The sequence below is a fragment of the Aptenodytes forsteri genome, unplaced genomic scaffold (genome assembly GCF_000699145.1).
Source record: "Aptenodytes forsteri isolate BGI_AS27 unplaced genomic scaffold, ASM69914v1 Scaffold193, whole genome shotgun sequence".
In the NCBI taxonomy this organism is placed as follows: Eukaryota; Metazoa; Chordata; class Aves; order Sphenisciformes; family Spheniscidae; genus Aptenodytes; species Aptenodytes forsteri.
In genome coordinates, this window is record NW_008795405.1 from 11,233,939 (window position 1) to 11,255,871 (window position 21,933).

Genomic DNA, 21,933 nt, shown 5'->3' on the forward strand with positions numbered 1-21,933 from the left:
GCCCCTGCCTACGGCAGGGGGGTTGGACTAGATGATCTTTAAAGGTCCCTTCCAACCCAAGCTATTCTATGATAATAGTATTATAGGATTCGTAGTCCCAGGTTACTAATGTTTTCAAAGCAAACTAATTATAAAAATATTTATTGTAGATCTGAAAAGTAAGTGTCATGATCTGGGGAAAGACTTACTGTAATGTTTGAAGTCCTTCAAAGAGGCAGAAGCTTAAAGCTTATTCACACAGGAACCAGTAAGTGAGTGGCGTCTCTATAATTAAAAAAAAGATCAACTTTGAGACTGTCTCTTATTCAGTGGCTGTGAAGAAGATCTGAACTTTGTTACTCCTACTTCAGAAGCCAGCAAGGATGATGATTCTTTGAATATTAGTTGACTGGGCAGTTTTTTGGTAGCTTGTTTTATTCTAGACAATCTTTTATTGCCCTGCCTTTGATAATGAAACAATTTTATCCTGTGCTTTAAAGCTGCTTTTTTTTTCCTTTTATTTTAGATACAAGCCTTTGAGACAAGGTTTAGTTTTCACTGAAGGAAAGGATATAGTGTAGTGAGAGATTTTTTTAAACAGAACATTCTTAACACTCTTTCGGAGATTCATTCAGCAAAATTAACAATTCCCAATGACTTCCTCTTGGAACTGAGCACAGTAGCACTGATAAATCCTGCCCAGTTATCATTCATATAATTATATTTACTGTGTCTTTTATTCCACCTAAGGAATCAGGTGGAATCATTTGTTAATGAAGTCATTGTATGATCCAACACACACATTTTTAATGCACCGCAATGAGAAGAAGGTACATGTCACATGATTCCAGGCGGTTTATGGGATAGCTATCTTAGGTGGCCATTTTCTGTATGACAAGTGAGGGGAAAATATGTCCTAAAACAAGAGACGACGTAAACAATTCAGCTCTCCTTCACTGAAAGCCTGAGATAAGCACTCCTTCCTCTCCTCCTTGTGTTGGTGCTATGAGGTTTCCTCCTCCTGGTACTGTGTTGGCCTTTGCTATTAAATTAAACTCATACTGATAGCATTGAGACATGTCTTGATTGCTTCCTATAGTCTTTGAGCCAATCTCTGTATTCTCAGAGGATATTTTTTGGATCTGATGTTAGACTATCTTTACACATCTGGTGAGGAAAACGAAGTTTCTTTCCTGTGAAAACATTTCAACCATTATGTATTTACTTTTCTTTCTAAGTTGGAGTGAGAGAGATATATATACACACACACACACATTTACGCAGATGCACACATACCCACATATATATTTAATTCATTATATTTTCCTCTGAGGGGAAGCATTCTGCTTTAGGAGGGCTGAAATGAAAGTGTTCAGCTTTCCTCCTGTTTTTCTGTGTCAAAGGAACTGGGAAACTACCCCTCTCAGGACAGCCATTGATGATGGAGACCAGCTCCTTGCTGATCACAGCTCTCTGTCTGACCATCAGATGTATGTCTGAGGAATTTGGGAGCCTGCAGTAGTGAGGGGAGCAGCTCAGCAAACCACAATGTCTCTTCCAGAGACCCAGGGGTTTTAGGCAGCTCTAGCAGCTGCTGGGTAGAATTCCAGAGAACTGGGCAGGCAGCAGATTTGGGGAGCCAGAAAAGCACAGTGACCAACCTGTTCTCCAGCCTGGTTTCCATCAAAACTTGTACTGGAATCAACATAATTCTGTTGAAAATATCAAGAAAAAATTGACAGTGTCTGACAGCAGTCTATTCTTCTAGCTGTTCTTTCTAACTAGCTTTATATATTCTTCCTTTGTGAAGAAAAGGCTGGCTGGGGATTAGGCAATAAACTCAAGTGCTTCAATAAAAATGTCTTCTTGTCTCATTTATCTAACTGGCAGCTGTAGGAATGGAGGGTTTGCTTGCTTGTGCCTGCAGCAGAATGTTTTGTTTCCCTAAATGTGTCCAGACCCTGGAAGACAGAAGTGGCGCTGGAGGACGATGATCTGTATCTAACCTTAGACCTCTACAATGTAGATATCAGTATGAGCTAGTTTGTGAGTGCCCTTTATAGTCAGTGGAGATAAACAAGTATTTTTGGACATGATTCATCTTGATCTATTTTTAGATACCTGCTTTGGGACAAGATGAACTGGATATGAGAAGTGCTTGATTCCCTCAGCTGACTGTAAAAGATGTCCAGTGAATTGGTTCAGGTGCAAAGGGGTACCCTGAGTTTTCTGCCTAGCTTCCCTCCTTGTTTGACATCCTTCTGACACCAGTCCTATCACCACTGGCTAGCTCCATAGGAACTTCATTAACGCTGGGTGAAATTTTCGGTGACGTTTTGTTGATGGCAGTGAGGCGTGGAGCATGGCTTCTCAGTATGCTTACCTGTTCTGTCCTCTCCAAAAAACACATCAGGACTTGGCGGTCACTGGATCTTATTAAGCACTGCATTAGTGTGAGAGCCCACGGAAGGATGTACAGAACTCGCATGTCTGCTGCATCTGGCTGCATTCCAGCTGTTTTGGCATTCATCTATCTGTAAATGCTGATGTTTGAATATGGTTCTTCATGTGGTAGACTAAAAAATCAGTCCTGACAGCTGCATATGATTCTCCAGCAAAACAGCACTGAAATTGAAACAATTATCGTTCCTTGCACAAGGGAAACAGCAGTTTATCTAATGTTGTCAATAGTGATTAGGTTTAACTTGCAGGTCACGGTAGCATAATTGGCAAATTGCAAATTTTAATGCCATTTGGAGGAACATTTTAGAACAATAACCTCAGTGGTTAAATTAATATTGGAGAACATGAATACTTTTGTTAGAAATGCCTCTCTGTCTTTCATAAGCTTGTCATGTTATACTTACTCAGAAATAAAAGTTCTCTGAAGAGCAGGAGACTGAAATACATCAATCCAGTCATGGGTGACAGATTCTCAGACCTCCTTGCCTTGTCATTCTGGATAGTTAGTTTTCACCTGTGCTCCCAGGCCTACAGGTCACATTCTGCAGTGAAGCACTGATGTGACTACTGGCTTATAAAATGCTGGTTACCATTTAAATATCTGGCCTATTATTAGGAACTTCTGCTGCATGTTTTTTCAGTTCTTGATGTATACCTCGCCATGCAGAATGTTTACTGTATTTATTCCAGTATTGCTCACCTGCACATAAAGAAAAACACTCACAAGGAAAATAAGAAGTGATTTCCTTTAACAAGTTTTTATTCTGTACTGTCATCGTTGCCTTAAATAGGATATTGGTAATTGCTACTGGTGATTCATCAAGCTACAAACAAGGGAAGCTGGCTTCTTTACCTCTGAGAGTTACCTGCCCCAAAACATATGTATCATTTAAAAAAAAAACATTTTCAGATTTGTGGTTCAGGCTATGTCCATTTGGACAGCTAAATGCATTAGATATACCCTTCTCTATCTCACAGTAACTGGAGCATATTTACAGTCACTTGTATAATAACAAAATATACCTCTCTTCTTACAGCTCATACCAATGTGGTTGCCAATGATACAGTCAAATCTAAAGGTAAGTTGTTTCCAGTACCTTATCCTTTTATTCTTAGTGTTACACATTTCTGTAAATTCTGGAAGTAAGATCACTAGATGTGGTCTCCAAACTCTCTGAAAATAGATTATTGTAGCGTATCCAGATGCACTGGATGGCACAGCACTAAGGTCTCAGGTGAGAGCATACACAGAGCATCATCAGCTAAGATACTTGCCCTCTAATCAGTACTGCTCTCCCTTTCCCTTCTGAAAGACTTTCCTCTAACCAGGTGGTTTGGCAGGGCTTTTCCTCCCTGTTTACTGAGATTGGTTGGTCCCTGAGCTGTGGTTTTCTTGATGTCTTAGGCTTGAGAGTCCCCTGACAAATCAGGATTGGGATTCTTGACCCAGGAGATGGATTTTGGTTCTATAGCAGATATTGTGGGCCTGTTTGCTTGGGTAAAACTGTGCCAGCTGGCCCTGTTTGTAAGAGAGAGCAAGGTGGATCAGTGTGGTTTGCCAGTCAAGAGAATTTTGGTGATGAGAATAAAAGTGTTGGAGTTGGTCTCAGTATGGAGTTGTTTCTATAAGCACGTTTGCCTTTCATGGCAACGCTACAGTGCAGGATGTGGAAGAAAGAAATGTGACATTGGGACAGTGGAGGAATTTTCCCTGGCCAGCAACCACTACTTTTCACAGTGCTGTATTAATGTATGTATTAAAGAAAAGAAACTGAATGTTTTGCATTGTTTCAACAGCATTTATCTGCTGGACTCCAGCTACGCCTCCAAGCCATCCAGAGCAATGTCAATCATCACAGCCTAAGGATGTTACAGGGGTCAGGACAAATGAGCAATAGCTCATCTGTGCTCCGCAAATGGCTACAGTGTACCCAATTTAAAATGGCTCAAGTGGAAATTCAGTCGTCGGAAGCTGCATCTCAATTTTATCCTTTATGATTCTTGTAATTTGTTCCAAATGTTCATTTTTAGCCTAGCAATAACAGGGTTAGAGCTGTAAAAGACCTTTTGTATAAATCAGTATACAAAGTATATACTGTATCTATACTTTTTAGCCTGGGACAGATTGTGGAAAAGCTTATAATGGGTGAAGCTAGGAGCCTGATCCTGCCAGTCTTTAATTACACTTACTCAGGATCAACAGGTTCTCAAGTCTGCATTCATGAACATGTGTTTGCAGGATTGGACTCAAATCTATCACATTGTACATATCTCTCTGACCATTGAAATATCTTGTTCTTAAATGTTTCTTTATTTTTGAAGCTAAGACAAAAATCACTTTTCTTTAACTTCTATTTTTTTTAAAAATAGAATTGTGGGTATTCACAAACATATGGAAGTGCTATGTTGCTATTTTTTGATGATAACAAAAGAAAAACAGGGTTTTTAGGAACCTTTATAGGAGTTTTGGGGTTGTGTGTCTTTTTTTTTTAGATTCACAGCTGGCAGTGCAATAAAACCTGTCACTATAAAACAGTGATGTTCAAATGAGGCTTTTTGTCATCTTCTGGGAAAACAGCAGCTTGTAAGGAGAGTTATTATAAAGTGCACTTAGAAATTAGGTTGTTAAACTGTGCCAATTCATTTGTCTTTTTCTTCAGTACTGTTTTCCAAAACTGCCAAGTCTGATTTATTATTTTTTGAAATACTGCTTTTACTTCATTGATTCCGTGCTGCTCTTCTTTGTAGGTTTCATAGAAGCCTCTTTAATTTTGTGACTACTGTATTGTATTCTTCTGTCAATACTTGTATACAGTGCAATTAAAAATGGATATCCCAGACCTATTCTTATTGGTGTCTTATTGCAGACTTCAAGAGGAGCATGAGTGGACCTGAGCTTTTACATAGTGATATTTACAAATCACAGCATTTGCATATGATTGTATTAAACATGATGTTTAATAACAGATGGATTTTAATATCATTAAGGGAATCAGTCAAAGCCCATTGGAATCTAAGGAGACTCAATTAATTCAGCGGATTTTACATAAAACCTTGAGAGCACCATTATTTGCCACTTCTTGTAATTTAATACTTAAATCTGTGCAATCACAGTTGCATTTTCTGTATTTATTCCTGTAATGCACTGATTAGAAGAATAACAAACACATTTAAGTTGTGTATTAGAATGCTATTAAATTCCTAGTCTTTATTACCACTCTCAGAATCAACATTTTTCCTCCTTGATTGCATGGAATTGGAAAGGCATACCTGTAAAGCTCTGCCTGAGTACATTTCAGTTGTTGTAGGGGGTCAATCTTTCCTCAGTGCGTTTACCAAGGAAAAAGTGGAAATGTTTGCAGATACGCCATTAAAGTACCATTATGCTTTAAAAAAAACCCCAAAACCAAAAAAACTAACAAACCAACCAACCAACCAAACAAAAGACAGTAAAGCATGTGCTAGCTTGCTTAAAAGATGCCCCTCTCTGTGTTTTCAGTGGAGAGAAACTGATTTGGCTTTCCTCCTTCCCAGATTCTCACATTAATATAGTCTAAGCTTAAACTGGACCAGTCTATCCAAAAGAAAATCTAAGATTCATCATAAGCTATTTAATTGTAACTAGTTTTATTTATATTTGCTTGAGATGAGTGACTTGTATCTAACTAAGCGGAATTTTTGAGTTTCTGGAAAACATTTCTGTCTTGATGTGAAGATGATAATTTCTTAGTGTTTCAGGCATTGATTTTTGTTATGCTGAATTGAGGTTGCACAGACCTGCATGCGTTGGTAAGGAAGGGCTTCTTCCCAAATTTTCATAGCGGTAAGAGAGGGAAACAGCATTCTTTCTCCAGCGTTTGACTGACTGTGGGGAAAAAAGAAAAAAGTGATACAGAAATGATTATACATGTTCCCATCCCTTCCTTTTTCCGCTCCCTTGTCACTTACTAACCAGCTAATAGTCATTACATAATCACAGAATGGTTGAGGTTGGAAGGGACCTCTGGAGGTCATCTGGTCCAGCCCCCCTGCTCAAGCAGGGCCACCTAGAGCCAGTTGCCCAGGAACATGTCTAGATGGCTTTTGAGTATCTCCAAGGACGAAGACTCCACAACCTCTCTGGGCAACCTGTGCCATTGCTCAGTCACCCTCAAAGTAAAAAAGAATTTTCTCATGTTCAGACAGGTTCCTGAAAGACAGTCTTGCTAGTAAAGACTGAGGCAAAGAAGGCATTCACTACATCAGCCTTTTTCATGTCCTGCGTAACCAGGTCCCTCATCTTATTCAGCAGTAGGCCCACATTTTCCCGAGTCTTCCTTTTGTCACCTCTGTACTTACAGAAGCCCTTCTTGTTGTCTTTGACATCCCTTGCCAGGTTCAAATCCTGCTGGGCTTTAGCTTTCCTAACCTCGTTTCTGGATGATTGGATAATGTCTCTGTATTCCTCCCAGGATACTCATCCTTGCTTCCATCCTCTGTATGCTTCCTTTAGTGTTTGAATTTGGCCAAGAGCTCCTTGTTCATTCACGCAGGCCTCCTGGCGTTTTTGCCTGACTTCCGACTCATTGGGATGGACTGCTCTTGAGCTTGGAGGAGGTTATCCTTGAATATTAACCAGCTTTCTTCGGTCCTTCTTTCTTCCAGGTCCTTGTCCCATGGGACTCTTCTGAGCAGATCTTTGAAGATGCTGAAGTCTGCTCTCCTGAAGTCTAGGGTTGTGAACTTGCTTTTTACCCTGCTCCCTCCCCTCAGGATCCTGAACTCCACCATCTCATGGTCACTGCAGCCAAGGCTGCATTTGACCTTCATATCCCCAACAAGCCCCTTGTTGTTGGTCAGTATGAGGTCCAGCATAGCACCAGTCCTCATTGGCTTCCCTGTCACTTGGGTGAGGAAGTTGTCATTGATGTGTTCCAGGAACCTCCTGGATTGCTTATGCCCTGCTGTGTTGTGCCTCCAGTAGATAATTGGGGTGGCTGAAGTCCTCCATGAGGACCAGGGCTTGCGAATGTGAGGATGCTTCTATCTGAGTGTAGAGGGCCTCATCCGCTTGTTCTTCCTGGACACGTGGCCTGTAGCAGACATCCACTGCAAAGTCACCCCTACCTGTCTTCTCTTTAATCCTTACCCATAAGCTCTCAGTTGGCTCCTCATCTATGCCCAGACAGAGCTCCAGCTGCTCTCCCACAGAAAGGACAATACCCCCTCCTTGTCTTCCCAGCTTGTCCTTGCTAAAGAGCCTGTATCCCTCCGTTGCAACACTCCAGTCATGGGAACCATCCCACCACGTCTCTGTGATCCCAACGAGACTGTAGCCATGCAGCTGCACACAGATCTCTAACCCATCATGCTTATTCCCCATACTGTGTGCATTAATGTACAGGCACTTCAGAGAGGCCCCCCAGCACGTTGATTTCCCGGAAAGGGGATTTCTCCATAACGGTGCCCTGTAGGGACTTCCTTGCTCACATGCAAAATGCAAATGGTGATCCCAGCTGAGCCCTGTTTTGTTGATTTTGTGATCCCTTCCTGTCACATCACCTTAGGCCCTTTGTTCATCGAACTTGTCTGTCACTCCCTCACAGGGCTGCAGTTCAAAACTGACTACATGGTAGGCAGTTGTAACTTTGGCCTTCAGGCAAAAAGGAGCTGTGGACTGTGTTTTCAGTGGGACCGACTCTTTTTGTTCCTGGGCTGTGTCTTCTTCATGCTTGTGTTTGCAATACAGATAATAACTTTGCTGGGTAGCCACATAAATAGGGCCCAGGTTCACTTGTTGTGGGGTCTGGGGTCACCCTGGTGAAATGGAAGCGCCCCTGAAAGCGGGACATGTAGGAGAGAGAGATTCCTGTATTTTGATCTGCTGTGACCTGGTGAATCTGAAAGACAACTGAAAGGCAATGAGAGGGAAGGCGTATGAGGCCCTTGGGTGTGAGGTGGGTCAAGTCAGATGGCTATAATGGGGGTTGTGGAAACTTAAAGGATGAAGGCAGATGATTTGCAGGGAAGAGCAGAGCCTGAGAAAGTTTGTCTTTAGAAGTCACCTCTAGAAAGTAGAAGCCACGATCAGGCATCTCACTCAGTGGATAATGAATGTAGACAACATGGCACAAGTGTTTTCCCTGCCTAGCAAAATCTCTGCCTCAAAGCATCTAGTATTCAGACTGGCAAAACACACAAAAAAATGCAAATATAGTGGTAGGTAGTTATTAAGCCAAAACCAGACCTGCTGAATCCAGGTCCATAACTAAACACTTCAAGACTTTGTGGGAATTCAGATCTGGTTTCAGCTCAGGGTTTGGAGATAAAGGTGGGTCACAGAACCTACTTCCATACCTGAACACAGGGCTTAGTACGCATCTGTCACCAATTATAATTATATGGTTCTTAAAGAGCTCTTATACGTAGGCAAACGAAGACTGTAAATATGAATTGAGAAGCTGCTTTAGCATAGAGAATACAGCCTGGAAGAGGGTATGACTGATGGTTAGGGATGTGTTGACTAATAATAACAAATAACATGGGGCTTGACCAGATGTGCGTGGTTTAAAACCTCATGAAAAATCTCTAAGTGTACTCTAGGCATCTTCAGAAGTACAGATACCTGCATTAATTGGTTTTAAAAGCACTGTAAAATATATCTTTACGGTGCCTGAGGTCAACGTACAACTCAAGTGAGTCACTCACATTATCTCTCTGAAATAGCCCAGAGCAGCAATTCTTTATATTCTGTCAGAAGATTAGGAAGTAAACAACATTTGGTGTTCCCTGAAAATGCTACCAAATAGCAGAGGCCGATCTTCCTGCTCTGCTACGCTCCCAGCACGGCTGTGTCTCTGGGGATGTGTCACCAGGAGCAGAATCCATCCTCTGTCTGATCATACAGAGCTGCCGTTTAGGAACAGCGTTTAGTCATCTGCTGTGATAAGCTGCTTAAATCAATGCCTGTTACCAGGCCTGACCTAGTAAAAGAATCAATTTACTGTGTGCTGAACTGTGAAATTTTCAACAACATGGGGCACTTTGGATGAAGCGATGGTTAAAACCCCACACTGGCCGTGGTGCGTCGTACCGCTGAATTACGTAACCTGGTGTCCTGAAAGTGAGGTTAACATCTACGCTGGGCACCTCAGAGTGCTTTCCTGCTGCCTGTTGAGAAAGCTGCTGTCTGAGCTACGCGCAGGACCACACAAACAAAAGGCTTTTGCAGCACGTCAGTTACTATCTACATATGTGCCTTATCTTATACGTGATATTTCTGTGACATCTCATTAGAGCTGTGGCAGGGTCAAATGCCCTGCAAACACACAGTCGGTTTTCTGGCTCTGTTTTTCATGCTATGACAGGACTCGATGTGCTCTAGGACTGACGAACGTTCTGGGCCTGAAGATCTCTCTGAACTCTGGCCTACACGGCCTCCTTTCAAGCTGGATGAAGATTACCAGAGCCCAGGGCTGTTCAGTCTTTGCTAGCATGTTCTGGAAAAGAGCTCTGCAGCAAAGGTTCCTGTGCTGTTCCCCCAGCTGCACACCGCTCTGGCAGAGTTGCATCTTAATGTGATTCTTCAGCAGGGTCAAAGTCTATACTCTTTCAGTCAGATCTGAATCTTGATTGCTCGAGGGCCGCCCATCATGCTTCCCCATACTGTGTGCATTAATGTACAGGCACTTCAGAGAGGCCCCCCAGCACGTTGATTTCCCGGAAAGGGTTTTGGGGATTTCTCCATAACGGTGCCCTGTAGGGACTTCCTTGCTCACATGCAAAATGCTGGTGGTGATCCCAGCTGAGCCCTGTTTTGTTGATTTTGTGATCCCTTCCTGTCACATCACCTTAGGCCCTTTGTTCATCGAACTTGTCTGTCACTCCCTCACAGGGCTGCAGTTCAAAACTGACTACATGGTAGGCAGTTGTAACTTTGGCCTTCAGGCAAAAAGGAGCTGTGGACTGTGTTTTCAGTGGGACCGACTCTTTTTGTTCCTGGGCTGTGTCTTCTTCATGCTTGTGTTTGCAATACAGATAATAACTTTGCTGGGTAGCCACATAAATAGGGCCCAGGTTCACTTGTTGTGGGGTCTGGGGTCACCCTGGTGAAATGGAAGCGCCCCTGAAAGCGGGACATGTAGGAGAGAGAGATTCCTGTATTTTGATCTGCTGTGACCTGGTGAATCTGAAAGACAACTGAAAGGCAATGAGAGGGAAGGCGTATGAGGCCCTTGGGTGTGAGGTGGGTCAAGTCAGATGGCTATAATGGGGGTTGTGGAAACTTAAAGGATGAAGGCAGATGATTTGCAGGGAAGAGCAGAGCCTGAGAAAGTTTGTCTTTAGAAGTCACCTCTAGAAAGTAGAAGCCACGATCAGGCATCTCACTCAGTGGATAATGAATGTAGACAACATGGCACAAGTGTTTTCCCTGCCTAGCAAAATCTCTGCCTCAAAGCATCTAGTATTCAGACTGGCAAAACACACAAAAAAATGCAAATATAGTGGTAGGTAGTTATTAAGCCAAAACCAGACCTGCTGAATCCAGGTCCATAACTAAACACTTCAAGACTTTGTGGGAATTCAGATCTGGTTTCAGCTCAGGGTTTGGAGATAAAGGTGGGTCACAGAACCTACTTCCATACCTGAACACAGGGCTTAGTACGCATCTGTCACCAATTATAATTATATGGTTCTTAAAGAGCTCTTATACGTAGGCAAACGAAGACTGTAAATATGAATTGAGAAGCTGCTTTAGCATAGAGAATACAGCCTGGAAGAGGGTATGACTGATGGTTAGGGATGTGTTGACTAATAATAACAAATAACATGGGGCTTGACCAGATGTGCGTGGTTTAAAACCTCATGAAAAATCTCTAAGTGTACTCTAGGCATCTTCAGAAGTACAGATACCTGCATTAATTGGTTTTAAAAGCACTGTAAAATATATCTTTACGGTGCCTGAGGTCAACGTACAACTCAAGTGAGTCACTCACATTATCTCTCTGAAATAGCCCAGAGCAGCAATTCTTTATATTCTGTCAGAAGATTAGGAAGTAAACAACATTTGGTGTTCCCTGAAAATGCTACCAAATAGCAGAGGCCGATCTTCCTGCTCTGCTACGCTCCCAGCACGGCTGTGTCTCTGGGGATGTGTCACCAGGAGCAGAATCCATCCTCTGTCTGATCATACAGAGCTGCCGTTTAGGAACAGCGTTTAGTCATCTGCTGTGATAAGCTGCTTAAATCAATGCCTGTTACCAGGCCTGACCTAGTAAAAGAATCAATTTACTGTGTGCTGAACTGTGAAATTTTCAACAACATGGGGCACTTTGGATGAAGCGATGGTTAAAACCCCACACTGGCCGTGGTGCGTCGTACCGCTGAATTACGTAACCTGGTGTCCTGAAAGTGAGGTTAACATCTACGCTGGGCACCTCAGAGTGCTTTCCTGCTGCCTGTTGAGAAAGCTGCTGTCTGAGCTACGCGCAGGACCACACAAACAAAAGGCTTTTGCAGCACGTCAGTTACTATCTACATATGTGCCTTATCTTATACGTGATATTTCTGTGACATCTCATTAGAGCTGTGGCAGGGTCAAATGCCCTGCAAACACACAGTCGGTTTTCTGGCTCTGTTTTTCATGCTATGACAGGACTCGATGTGCTCTAGGACTGACGAACGTTCTGGGCCTGAAGATCTCTCTGAACTCTGGCCTACACGGCCTCCTTTCAAGCTGGATGAAGATTACCAGAGCCCAGGGCTGTTCAGTCTTTGCTAGCATGTTCTGGAAAAGAGCTCTGCAGCAAAGGTTCCTGTGCTGTTCCCCCAGCTGCACACCGCTCTGGCAGAGTTGCATCTTAATGTGATTCTTCAGCAGGGTCAAAGTCTATACTCTTTCAGTCAGATCTGAATCTTGATTGCTCGAGGGCCGTTTAGTCAATGATGTGGGTCTTCGTCTTAGCAGTCTGCCTAAAATCAGGCGGAGGCAACAGCATTACAGTTGGCTTAAAGTTGACACGCCGTTTGTTTGGCTTGATGCAAATTTGAAAGGAAAGGTTCTGCATTTGTCTGTTGATTTATAACTCTGAATTACTCCATTCACTTCTACCTCTCCCTGCTGAGCACGATTGCAGCTGGAGGCTGAGCATCAAGGGATGGCAGTGAGAATAGCAACTGGAGAGGAAGGTGCCCTGATACCTCTCCAACTGCAAAGGGATCGGGCAGAGAACCTGAACCCGTCCTTGGCATCAGCCCTCCCAGCGCTTCCCACTGGGCAGTCAGGGGCCACCACTGGAAATGCCTTGGGTCAGATAACAGAAGGCCACGTGAGGATGAGGCCTGGCCAGCCTGGTGAGCTGCTGTGGTGCCTAAATCCTGCAGCTGGGAACCGGGGGGCTTTCAGCTATCGCTGTATGTGGTCTGTGTATAGTAACTTGTGTGCAAGGAGCAGGAGATTGTGAAGAGCTGGCAGTGCTTGGGAAGGGCGGCTGGTTTCTCATTCATAGTTACACGGCATTAACATGGAAAAGCAGAACCCACAACTCAATCACTGGAAATCTACATCACGTATTACTTTCCAGTATTTTGCTGGATTTGATAGATACCACAGGGCTGTCAGCCGACTGGCAAGCAGCATTCTGTGCACCGCCCCAGGTAACCTACTCTGACATTGCGTTTAACCAGCTCCTCATCAAACCTGACAAGCCATGACTGTGAGCCGGGAGGCTCTAAGTTTGATAGACACAACGTAATGCTAGGTCAATTTTCCTTGATGTATAATTCAGCAGCTGGGCAACATAATTGTTATGGCTGTTTTACTATTTTAAATCCTTTCAGAAAGGTACAATAGCACGCCTGTGAAGTTTTACTCACAGAATAAAAATTTTATAGGTAATCCTTTCTTTAGGCAGGTTAGCTTTTCTGGCAGCTCCATGGCTTTCACGTGAAGTCAAATTGATTGCAGTGAAGTTCTTTACGAAAGCTTTTTTAAACCTGTGAATCCTTGGCATGCAGGAAAGTGTCAGTAAAACAGAATATAAAGGACCATCATTAAAAGAGACAAATAATTCATTAAAACTGTTACCCATTTTGCACTACTGAGGAAATCCTGTGTACACAGTGTTGATTAGTGAGATCCAAAGCAAGTACAAACTGCCAGACATGTACTGAAATCTACAGAGAGGCATGATTTATACCTGTTAAGGATCAAACCCCGTATTTATAGCTCACAAGGAACAAGGATTGATACTGTGAAGCAACAGAGCCCCACACCAATGTACGTTTCTGGTGCTAGTTGATTCCAGGGAGGTGTGAGATTAAACTGCTAAACTGATGCAGCCATGATTTGATCTTCCTCCTACAGATACGTTTATTCAACACCAGGTTTTGCCATCATTGCACAATCAAGCCAACAATGGAGGTTTTCTTCTTTGTCGTTGGGGGTGGTGGCAGCAGATTTGTTCTCCTGTGTTCATCTTGCCTCTTCAATTTGCTCTGATCACACACACCTCAGAGCTCAGCATCTTCCTAAATCATCTTAGTGCTCCAGTAGCTGCAGCTCTACTTTTGCTCAGGAGATCCTATTAACTGTACCTGACCAAAGCATTCTTCAGCCTTCCAATAACATCTAAAATACTACTGGTGTTTCCCTCCCAGTGATTGCCACCCTGAAGACACTGAGCTAGTTCAAATATCAGATGCTCATCTGCTCTAAGCGTGTGTCAATAACAATAGCCTAGACATGTTTCCAAGCTTTCCTAGGAAGAGCGTGAGAGGGCCAGATATTTTGCCAACTGACATTCTTAAGCCAGCTTTCAAATTTAAAACATTTCTTTCCTTCTCCCTGCACCAGACATCCCATCTCAGTCCCAATAACATCTATGCCTGGATCCCAATCAGAATTTTCGCAGCCCAACTCAATCATTATTTAAGATCCATTGAGAGTTGTCAGGGTGATGAAAGCCATACAAGCCAGGAAGAAAATACGCTTCCCACCCCAAGGATTTTATGAAACTTAAATCTATGCATCCTCAGCCTTTGCAGACCAAAACTTCCACATTGTGCCTGCCTTCTTCAGAACTTTTTCAGCAGTCATATTTATCTATGTTTCATTGTAACTACTTTAATATTTTTTAACATTTCTGTTAAAAATGAATTGCAGCTGATTCACCTAATGTGTACTAATTTGCAAATTAATTCTATTAACTGAATTAGGCTTAACTGATCTGCATTGTCCAATTATTCATCTGACTCACCCATCCACATACAGGAGAAGTAGCCTCAGTGGGTTATTATTCTGGTCCTTTTGAATCACAAAACAGCTGCTAGTTTTCCCCAGCTGTGAGGCTGAGATCAAACATTAGGGCTGCTGAAGATGCTTTGCTTCAAATGAGGGTATTAGAAGTAGGGATGTAATAATATTGCCTCAAGTGTCACAAAGTGGAGCAGAATGACATGGCTGGAAAGTTAAATCCACAGCAGCATTTCAAGGCTCTGCTTGGTTCCCAGCTTGAGAGTGTTTTCCTGTGTACTGTGGCATCTGTCCTGGGCTTCATAGTGAGCGTGTGCTAGTTAGGATGTGTAAAGGAGAGGGGGACGAATTACCGGTCCCCCTTATGGCCTCCATTGATGGACCAACACCAAGTGTGATGCAATGCTACTCCCTCAGCACTCAGCAAAGCAAGAGGGGGTTTGGTGAGACTTTGGTCTCCCTTACCTCTTCATTCGCATTCACACAGAGCATGGCCCGTAGAGACTTGAAGACCCAAGGAGGAGCTGTTCCTGCCCTGTTCCAGGTGTGAGTGGGAGAGGTCACAATTACGTGCTTTGGGATGTGCGGGGAGATCTGTGTCAGTCTGAGGCTTCCCTGAGCAACTTCCCCAGTTAGTGTTTTACAGGGGAACCTGAATCTTAAATTTTAGCCAGAGGTTATTTTTCAGGGAAGTGATAACAGCTGGGGGTATTTAGAAGCACACACATACTAGGGTTCAGTTGAGGTGTTACAAGAGTTCCAAAGCAAAAGCTAGAGGTAAATCTAGCATTCGCTCCTATCCTCGCCAAAGAGCATGGCCTCAGAGGTAGCACATCATGAGCAGGAGGGAGTAGTAGCACGTGTCTGAGTTGTCCCCAAGCTGACTTCTCCCAGGGGCTTGAGACCAATGTATGTCTTAGGCACAGCCTCTACTGTATTTCTAGGCAGCCTGAACCAATTCCTTGCTACATCTGTGGCAGCTGATGCTTAGACCCCTCACAGGAGGACCCCAGGCCGTCCCATTTACCTAGTGTTAGTTACCACCAATATCCCTGCAAAGGTAGAGGGGAGAGCTGGAGGCATTGCTGGGCACTGGGGAACGAACATGCCTGGCAGAACAGGGGGATCTGGGTCCCTCTTGAAGATACTGGCTGGATTGCTCAAGAGCTGGGCCCCTGTTCAATAACAAGGATGCAGCAAGCTTTCAAATTTGAAGTCCTCCTTTGGAAGGCATCAGCTGCTTTGTTCAAGGAAGGCCTGCATATGCTGCATGTTGATTTTTGCTAGGGCAAAAGGGCATAACTTTTACAAAGCAATTACCTCCCTCGTTAGGTAATTATCTTTGAGTAAATGAAGTTGCTTCAGCTGTACTCTCTTAGGTGCCATCTGTAGGCAGAAGGACAGATTCTGACTTTCCCCCCACCTTTTTGTTTAAGGAGGTGGACTTGGCGGATCCTACTGGAAGAACTGACTGGGACTGAGCTTTTTCCTTTCCTGTTCAGTGTCTCAGCAGGTGAAAACTGTAGGTTTGGACAACTCTGACCTGTAGCAAAAGATTTGGTGAGAACAAGTTTCTCAGGTGCCATCTGCAGGCAGAAGGACAGATTCTGACTTTCCCCCCACCTTTTTGTTTAAGGAGGTGGACTTGGCGGATCCTACTGGAAGAACTGACTGGGACTGAGCTTTTTCCTTTCCTGTTCAGTGTCTCAGCAGGTGAAAACTGTAGGTTTGGACAACTCTGACCTGTAGCAAAAGATTTGGTGAGAACAAGTTTAACTTGCAACTCAGTTTTCTAGTAGTGGATAGTTTCAGAGATTAGGAACTGAACCTTGGATGATGGGACATTTACATCCCTTGTTAACCCTTGCAGCTAATTTTATTGTTTGACCTGAGAGAGACACTTCTGCTGGTACCTAGAGCAGAGGGAAACATAGCAGGCAGCTCAAATACATCTGTGTAGTCTGGGTTGAGCTTAGATCTAAAGCTAGCAGGGGCTTTGTCATGATTCCAATGCAAAAGGAACAGTTGATCTTATAGTCACATGAAGGATCCTGGCATTATCAAATAAAAAAACCCCTAGATGTTATTTAACTTAGTATCTCTGAGCCAACAGCATCTTACCTGAGCTCTCCTGTGATTCTAAAGCAGACCCAGATCTTACATGCCCACCTTAGTCCACAGCTATTAATCTCAGTAAAATATTAATTCTCGATGCTTGTTGCCATATGAAAAGCTGAAAGTACCAATGAAGTGTATTGATTTTTTAAAAGTGAAAACTGAGTCTCAAGGGAGTCTGCCTAGCTTGAAGGATTGCATAATACACCGATGAATCTGTTAGCCATTGCTGTCTCCAGAAAAGAATGGTAGCTCACGGTTGTACAGTGATGCTCACTTTTGGCCCGCTCTCAGGGAATAAGAACCTTGACCCTTAGAGGCTTCTGGGCATTCATCTCAAAGGGAGCAGGCATTTGAAAATCACTGCAGTTCTGGGCTAAAGGCCTTCAATTATTGCTTGAATCTCAAGTCTTTTTTGTTTTTTGTTTTTAGAGGGTGTTCTGTTGCTGAAAATCTCCCTTTAGGAGCCTTAATAGAGATGGACAGCACCTTAAGAACTACATAAAGGAAAATATATTTCCATCATTGAGAGGACTGATTTATTTTTTTCAAGATAAAAAGAATATTTCAAATTTGATGACTGCTTCTCTGCCTTAGTATGCTTAAGCAACAACATCAATGTAGTTCAGAAAAATTGTAAGGGTGATCCCCAAAATGTCTCTGTAAATACCATCCTTTTTGAGCTCCGAATACTGCAGAAGCAGTTAAGCTTCTCAGAACAACTTTTTAATTAAAGCAACAAAATGTGCCACTCACCACAGAAATGAAGTGGCCTCCCATTTGCCTTCTAAATAGGAATTATGATTTCAGCTTCTTTATCGCCACTTCTACTAAGCAAGAATCAAAAAGCAATCAAGTCTGAAGGAACATAGGAATCTCAGATTAATACAATCAGCCTGACAGTAGGGAGACTTATTTTTTGGTATAAAAATAGCAAATAGCAATGCCAAGTAGGTCCTGTATTTTTTTTTTATTGCCACTTGTTTCACACCATTAAATGCTTTGGAAGAAAGGTACAGTAACTGCAGCTATTATAGGTAAACTTTAGATGAATGTACCTGTCAGAATATAAATGAAATCCTATATCACTCTGCTCATTTTGTTTTGTTTTCCCCATCCTAAATGAAATTACAGAGAATTAAATTTTTGAAGCATGACCATTGCACAGAGAATTATTCAGCTAAGAGCTGGCCACCTGCAAGAGGTTCTCTCCTCCCTCCCCTTAAGCTTGTTATTCATTGTCTCTGTTACTAATTAGGTTTTCTGACTTAAACTTAGTTTGCAGATGATGGATTTTAAAGAATATTGTAAGGGACAAGACATCAAGGTCAATATTTGAAACTGGCAGAGAAGGAACCTTCAGAGGGCTTATGCTCTGCGATAGCCCAGGAAAGGGAGAGGCTGCGTGCTGAGCTGACAGTCTTGTTAGTGTTTTTTATTGTTGTCGGGTTTTTTTGTTTTTTACCCTTAAACCACAGCATGCAGCAAATAGCACTGCTGACAGTGACACCATAGTTATGAAAGTTAAAAGCTGAAAGTTAAAGTACCCATTAAAAGCAGCACCTGCTATGTGTGAAGGTCTTCCCTAGACATTGGGGAAATGCTTCCAGGGTGGATAAACAATATGTTTTCTTGCAGTCTAAGGACAAACTGACAAGGAGCACAAGGGAGAGGGAAGCATTATAAGCATTTCAGATAAACATCAACTGCTTTATTGCTGACTGTGAATTCAGAAAGGGCGCTTTACAAGGCTGAAGGGAGAAGAGTCATAATTGGATCCATGGCTAATTCTGCAGCAGTGTGGTGCAGTCACAGCATAATCTTTCACATGTATAAAATGGAAAATTCCACTTCAGTCCTGTTCTGGTGCTAGATCTACTTTAAATAGCTCTTTTCTCCTCCAGTAGGCCTAATGAATTCATTGCAGCCTTTTGTGATCTAAGGCACTGCTTGGAGCAAATAGGGTGATTGGAGTATGGTCCTCCACTGGTTTCATGGTTCAGGAAACCGTCTCAGGAGCAGAGTTTCACCATCTGGCCTACGGGGGCTAGAAAACATAAGGAGGAGTATTCTCTGAGAATGAACCCATGGTGAAAAAGCAAGGTCTTTATGATTTAAAAAAAAAAAAAGCACCCGCTGAACACTTGCAGTACTTTCAGAGGATTGGCTCTTGTAAACAGCAGCAGCATCCCTGTAGCTATCAGGACACTGGCTGGGACCATGATCTCCCATCCTGTGGACACATGCAAGCTTGCCTGTCTGCAACAGCGAGCCATGTCCTAGCTGTGCTGGTGTGGGCTCATTTACAGCGGGCTGTTCATCCCATGCGGGAAGGGAAGTAAGCTTTATTGATAGTGGACACCTATATATCAAGGCACCTGTGGCCAGCAGTAGTACTGCTCCAGCAGAACAATTTTAGGCGAAGTGGTACTTTTGGTGGAGTCTCGTCTCTCTCACAGATCTGAGTTGTTTGTTCGGATAGGCTGGGCAGTTTCCTCCCCTGACTGATATGGTGGTGTTGGACTTGTTCTGAAGTCCAACGGTCTTCCTTGACTTCCACAGTACTTTTTCTTTTGCCATGGCAAACATATGCTTTAATTTGTGATCAGCCCTGAAGGTGTCAGGCAGTTGGACTAGATGATCAATGTAGGTCCCTTCCAACTGAAATTTCTATTCTATTCTATTCTATTCTATTCTATTCTATTCTATTCCTGATCCAGGGTGCCATGTCCAAGGCTGGAAATCTGTGATGCCTTTGTCCCTGGAGGCTCTTCTTTCTGCATCAGCTGTGGTCACAAAGATATGCAAAAAGACTCTTGGCCAGATCTGCAAAGGCTTATTTAAGACTTCTTCCTATGAGATGCGGATGGTTGGGGCTAGAGCCTTGTGATCTTCCCTAAGAAATCTAGTAAGTTGTAATTGTTATGACTCATTCATATACAAAGCTATACCCAGAACGACAATCTGAAACAAACTTGGAATCCGCATTCAACTGATTTACCAAATATTCCAGTAATTCATGCAGTACCGACAGAACAACGCAGGTATTTCAGGTTGTTATTGCTCCATACTTGCTTGAGATAACTTGGTATTTATATATGCAAAGTCTTGTTTTCTCACACTGGGATTAAGTGGAGGGAATCACTAATTTCAATCAGTCTAACATGGGTAATAATTCAGCTGTCCCCAGCAGGTTGATTAGGTTCGTTGGGTAAGACAGCCGTAGGATATCCTGTGGCAGGAGAGAAAGACTGTTTGCTGAAACACTGCTATCCATGGAGGTGGTTCATTTGGGAAATGTCAGCAGTGGGTGAGGTGGAAAGGATGTGTCTGAAAGCTTAAAAGCTAATGGTGGCATAGGCTGCTTACTACAAGAGAAAGCAGAGGACTTGGAGTAATTGTTGCTGGTTTTATTCCAAGTCATTGCTCTTTATTGGATTAGCCAAGCTAAAATGCCCTCTAAATTAATGCTTAGGAAAAAAAACATTTGGAATAAAAGAAATAATATTTATGTAATTAAATTTGTTTGTCCTCAAAGTATCTGATCTCCTTTGCCATCATGGAGAGCATATTTTCAAATGTACATACTTTGATACTACATTCAATTCCAGCATACACAGGTTTAAATTGTCTCTGAAGCACTGAAACAACTGTTTCATGCTTTTGTGAGACAAACTAAATCTGGGACTTGTATAGACCTGCTATGTAATATACATATAGGAAACAAACTTTGTTTATTCTGTGGTATTCATTAAGAGAGATACAGTGATTACATTGACGTGAGTAATTATCAGCAACCAAATGAGCCTGCACAGGAATGCCCTGGGACTGGACGTGGAGAAGAGAGGTCTGGCTTCCATGCTCTTGGTCCCAGAGTGGGACCAGTCTTAGACAAAGCATCTGTGTCTCAGTTCCTTCATCATACTGCAAGGGAGGTAAGACTGACCTCCCTCAGAGCAGTTTTATGAAAATGAGGTTTATATTCGTGAAGCTTTCTGAGAAGTGTAAAAAGAACTTGCCCGCCCCCAGTGTCTCTGTGTAAAGATCTTCTGTGCATGAAAGATGATGAGCAGGTTCAAAAGGAATTTGAAGGGCCCAAGAGATGGAGATCTGAGGTAGCTATGGGGTCTCAATGGGCCAGTGGAGGAAATTCCACGCAGACCTAAAAACAAAACAAATAAAGCCAAACCAAAAGTTTATTTGACGATTCTTATTAGATTCCAGTATTCACAGAGGGGAAATTACCCATGCACCAAACCTTTCAGATGCAACTTTTTCTGGATGTGATACCTGGCTTTGAGGGCATATCAAAATTAAATGAAAAAGTAGATTAGCTCACATAGCAGATGGAACAGAAAGAGCATTTAATTTACTGAACTTTTACAGATTGCATCATGTTTTGAAATTTAGAAGTGAACTTAAAGTCCAGATTGAACCTGACTGTACTTCATGACAGAACAACTGATTATAGTCTAAGAAGGGCAACTTGATATGTTTTCATAACAATATTTTGTTAGTGTTAATAGGCAGGCAAATGCCAAATAGAGGATTAATTGAAGCAATAGACAGGAAAGAGCTGAAGTTTGGCTGAGAAGTCCTTAATGAGCAAAACACAAATTGCGCGTCATTGTCAGTGACCCATAAACATTTCTGGGATGAAATATTTCTCCCTGTTAAGAAGCAAAGAGACGTTCTTAAATTTAAACAAAGGGGAAAATTGGGAAAGAAAGGACTTAGCAGTAAAAAGTCAGAAGGAGGCAGAGATGAGCAATAACCTGACAGGCTGCTGGAATAGTTCGTATTTTCTCGAGAGAGATGGCTCTTAATTTTCTGAATGTCTGATCCCTTCAGTGCTTTGTATCACTAATGCTCTGGACCCCGAGCTACCAACAGGCATACATGGCACAGTGCACATCTGAGATCTTTAGGGGAATTTATAGCCCTGAAGTAGCTCCTTGGTACGCATAGGACATCTACGTGTGACACAAGAGGGGTACGTTAAATTGGCGCTTCAGTGCAAGGGAGCTGTAGCCCACCTTCCCCCGGAGGAGCAATGCGTGCAGATTGGCTGTTAGGGGAAACTTCTGCTAAAAGTCCAAACTTCTTCACTCCTTCAAAGGTTTGAAATGTAGTCATCAAACACC

At 42.7% G+C, this 21,933-nt stretch overlaps 1 protein-coding gene across 1 annotated transcript in view; it reads left to right on the top strand.

Moving 5' to 3' along the window:
- Positions 1-4,440, top strand: part of UNC79 (unc-79 homolog (C. elegans)) — a 124,491-nt gene extending 120,051 nt beyond the window's left edge. The window contains exons 49-50 of the mRNA XM_019472480.1: positions 3,480-3,521; positions 4,240-4,440. Coding sequence (XP_019328025.1) covers positions 3,480-3,521; positions 4,240-4,440 — 243 coding nt within the window. The remainder of the gene's footprint in view (positions 1-3,479; positions 3,522-4,239) is intronic.
- The last annotated feature ends 17,493 nt before the right edge of the window (positions 4,441-21,933 follow it).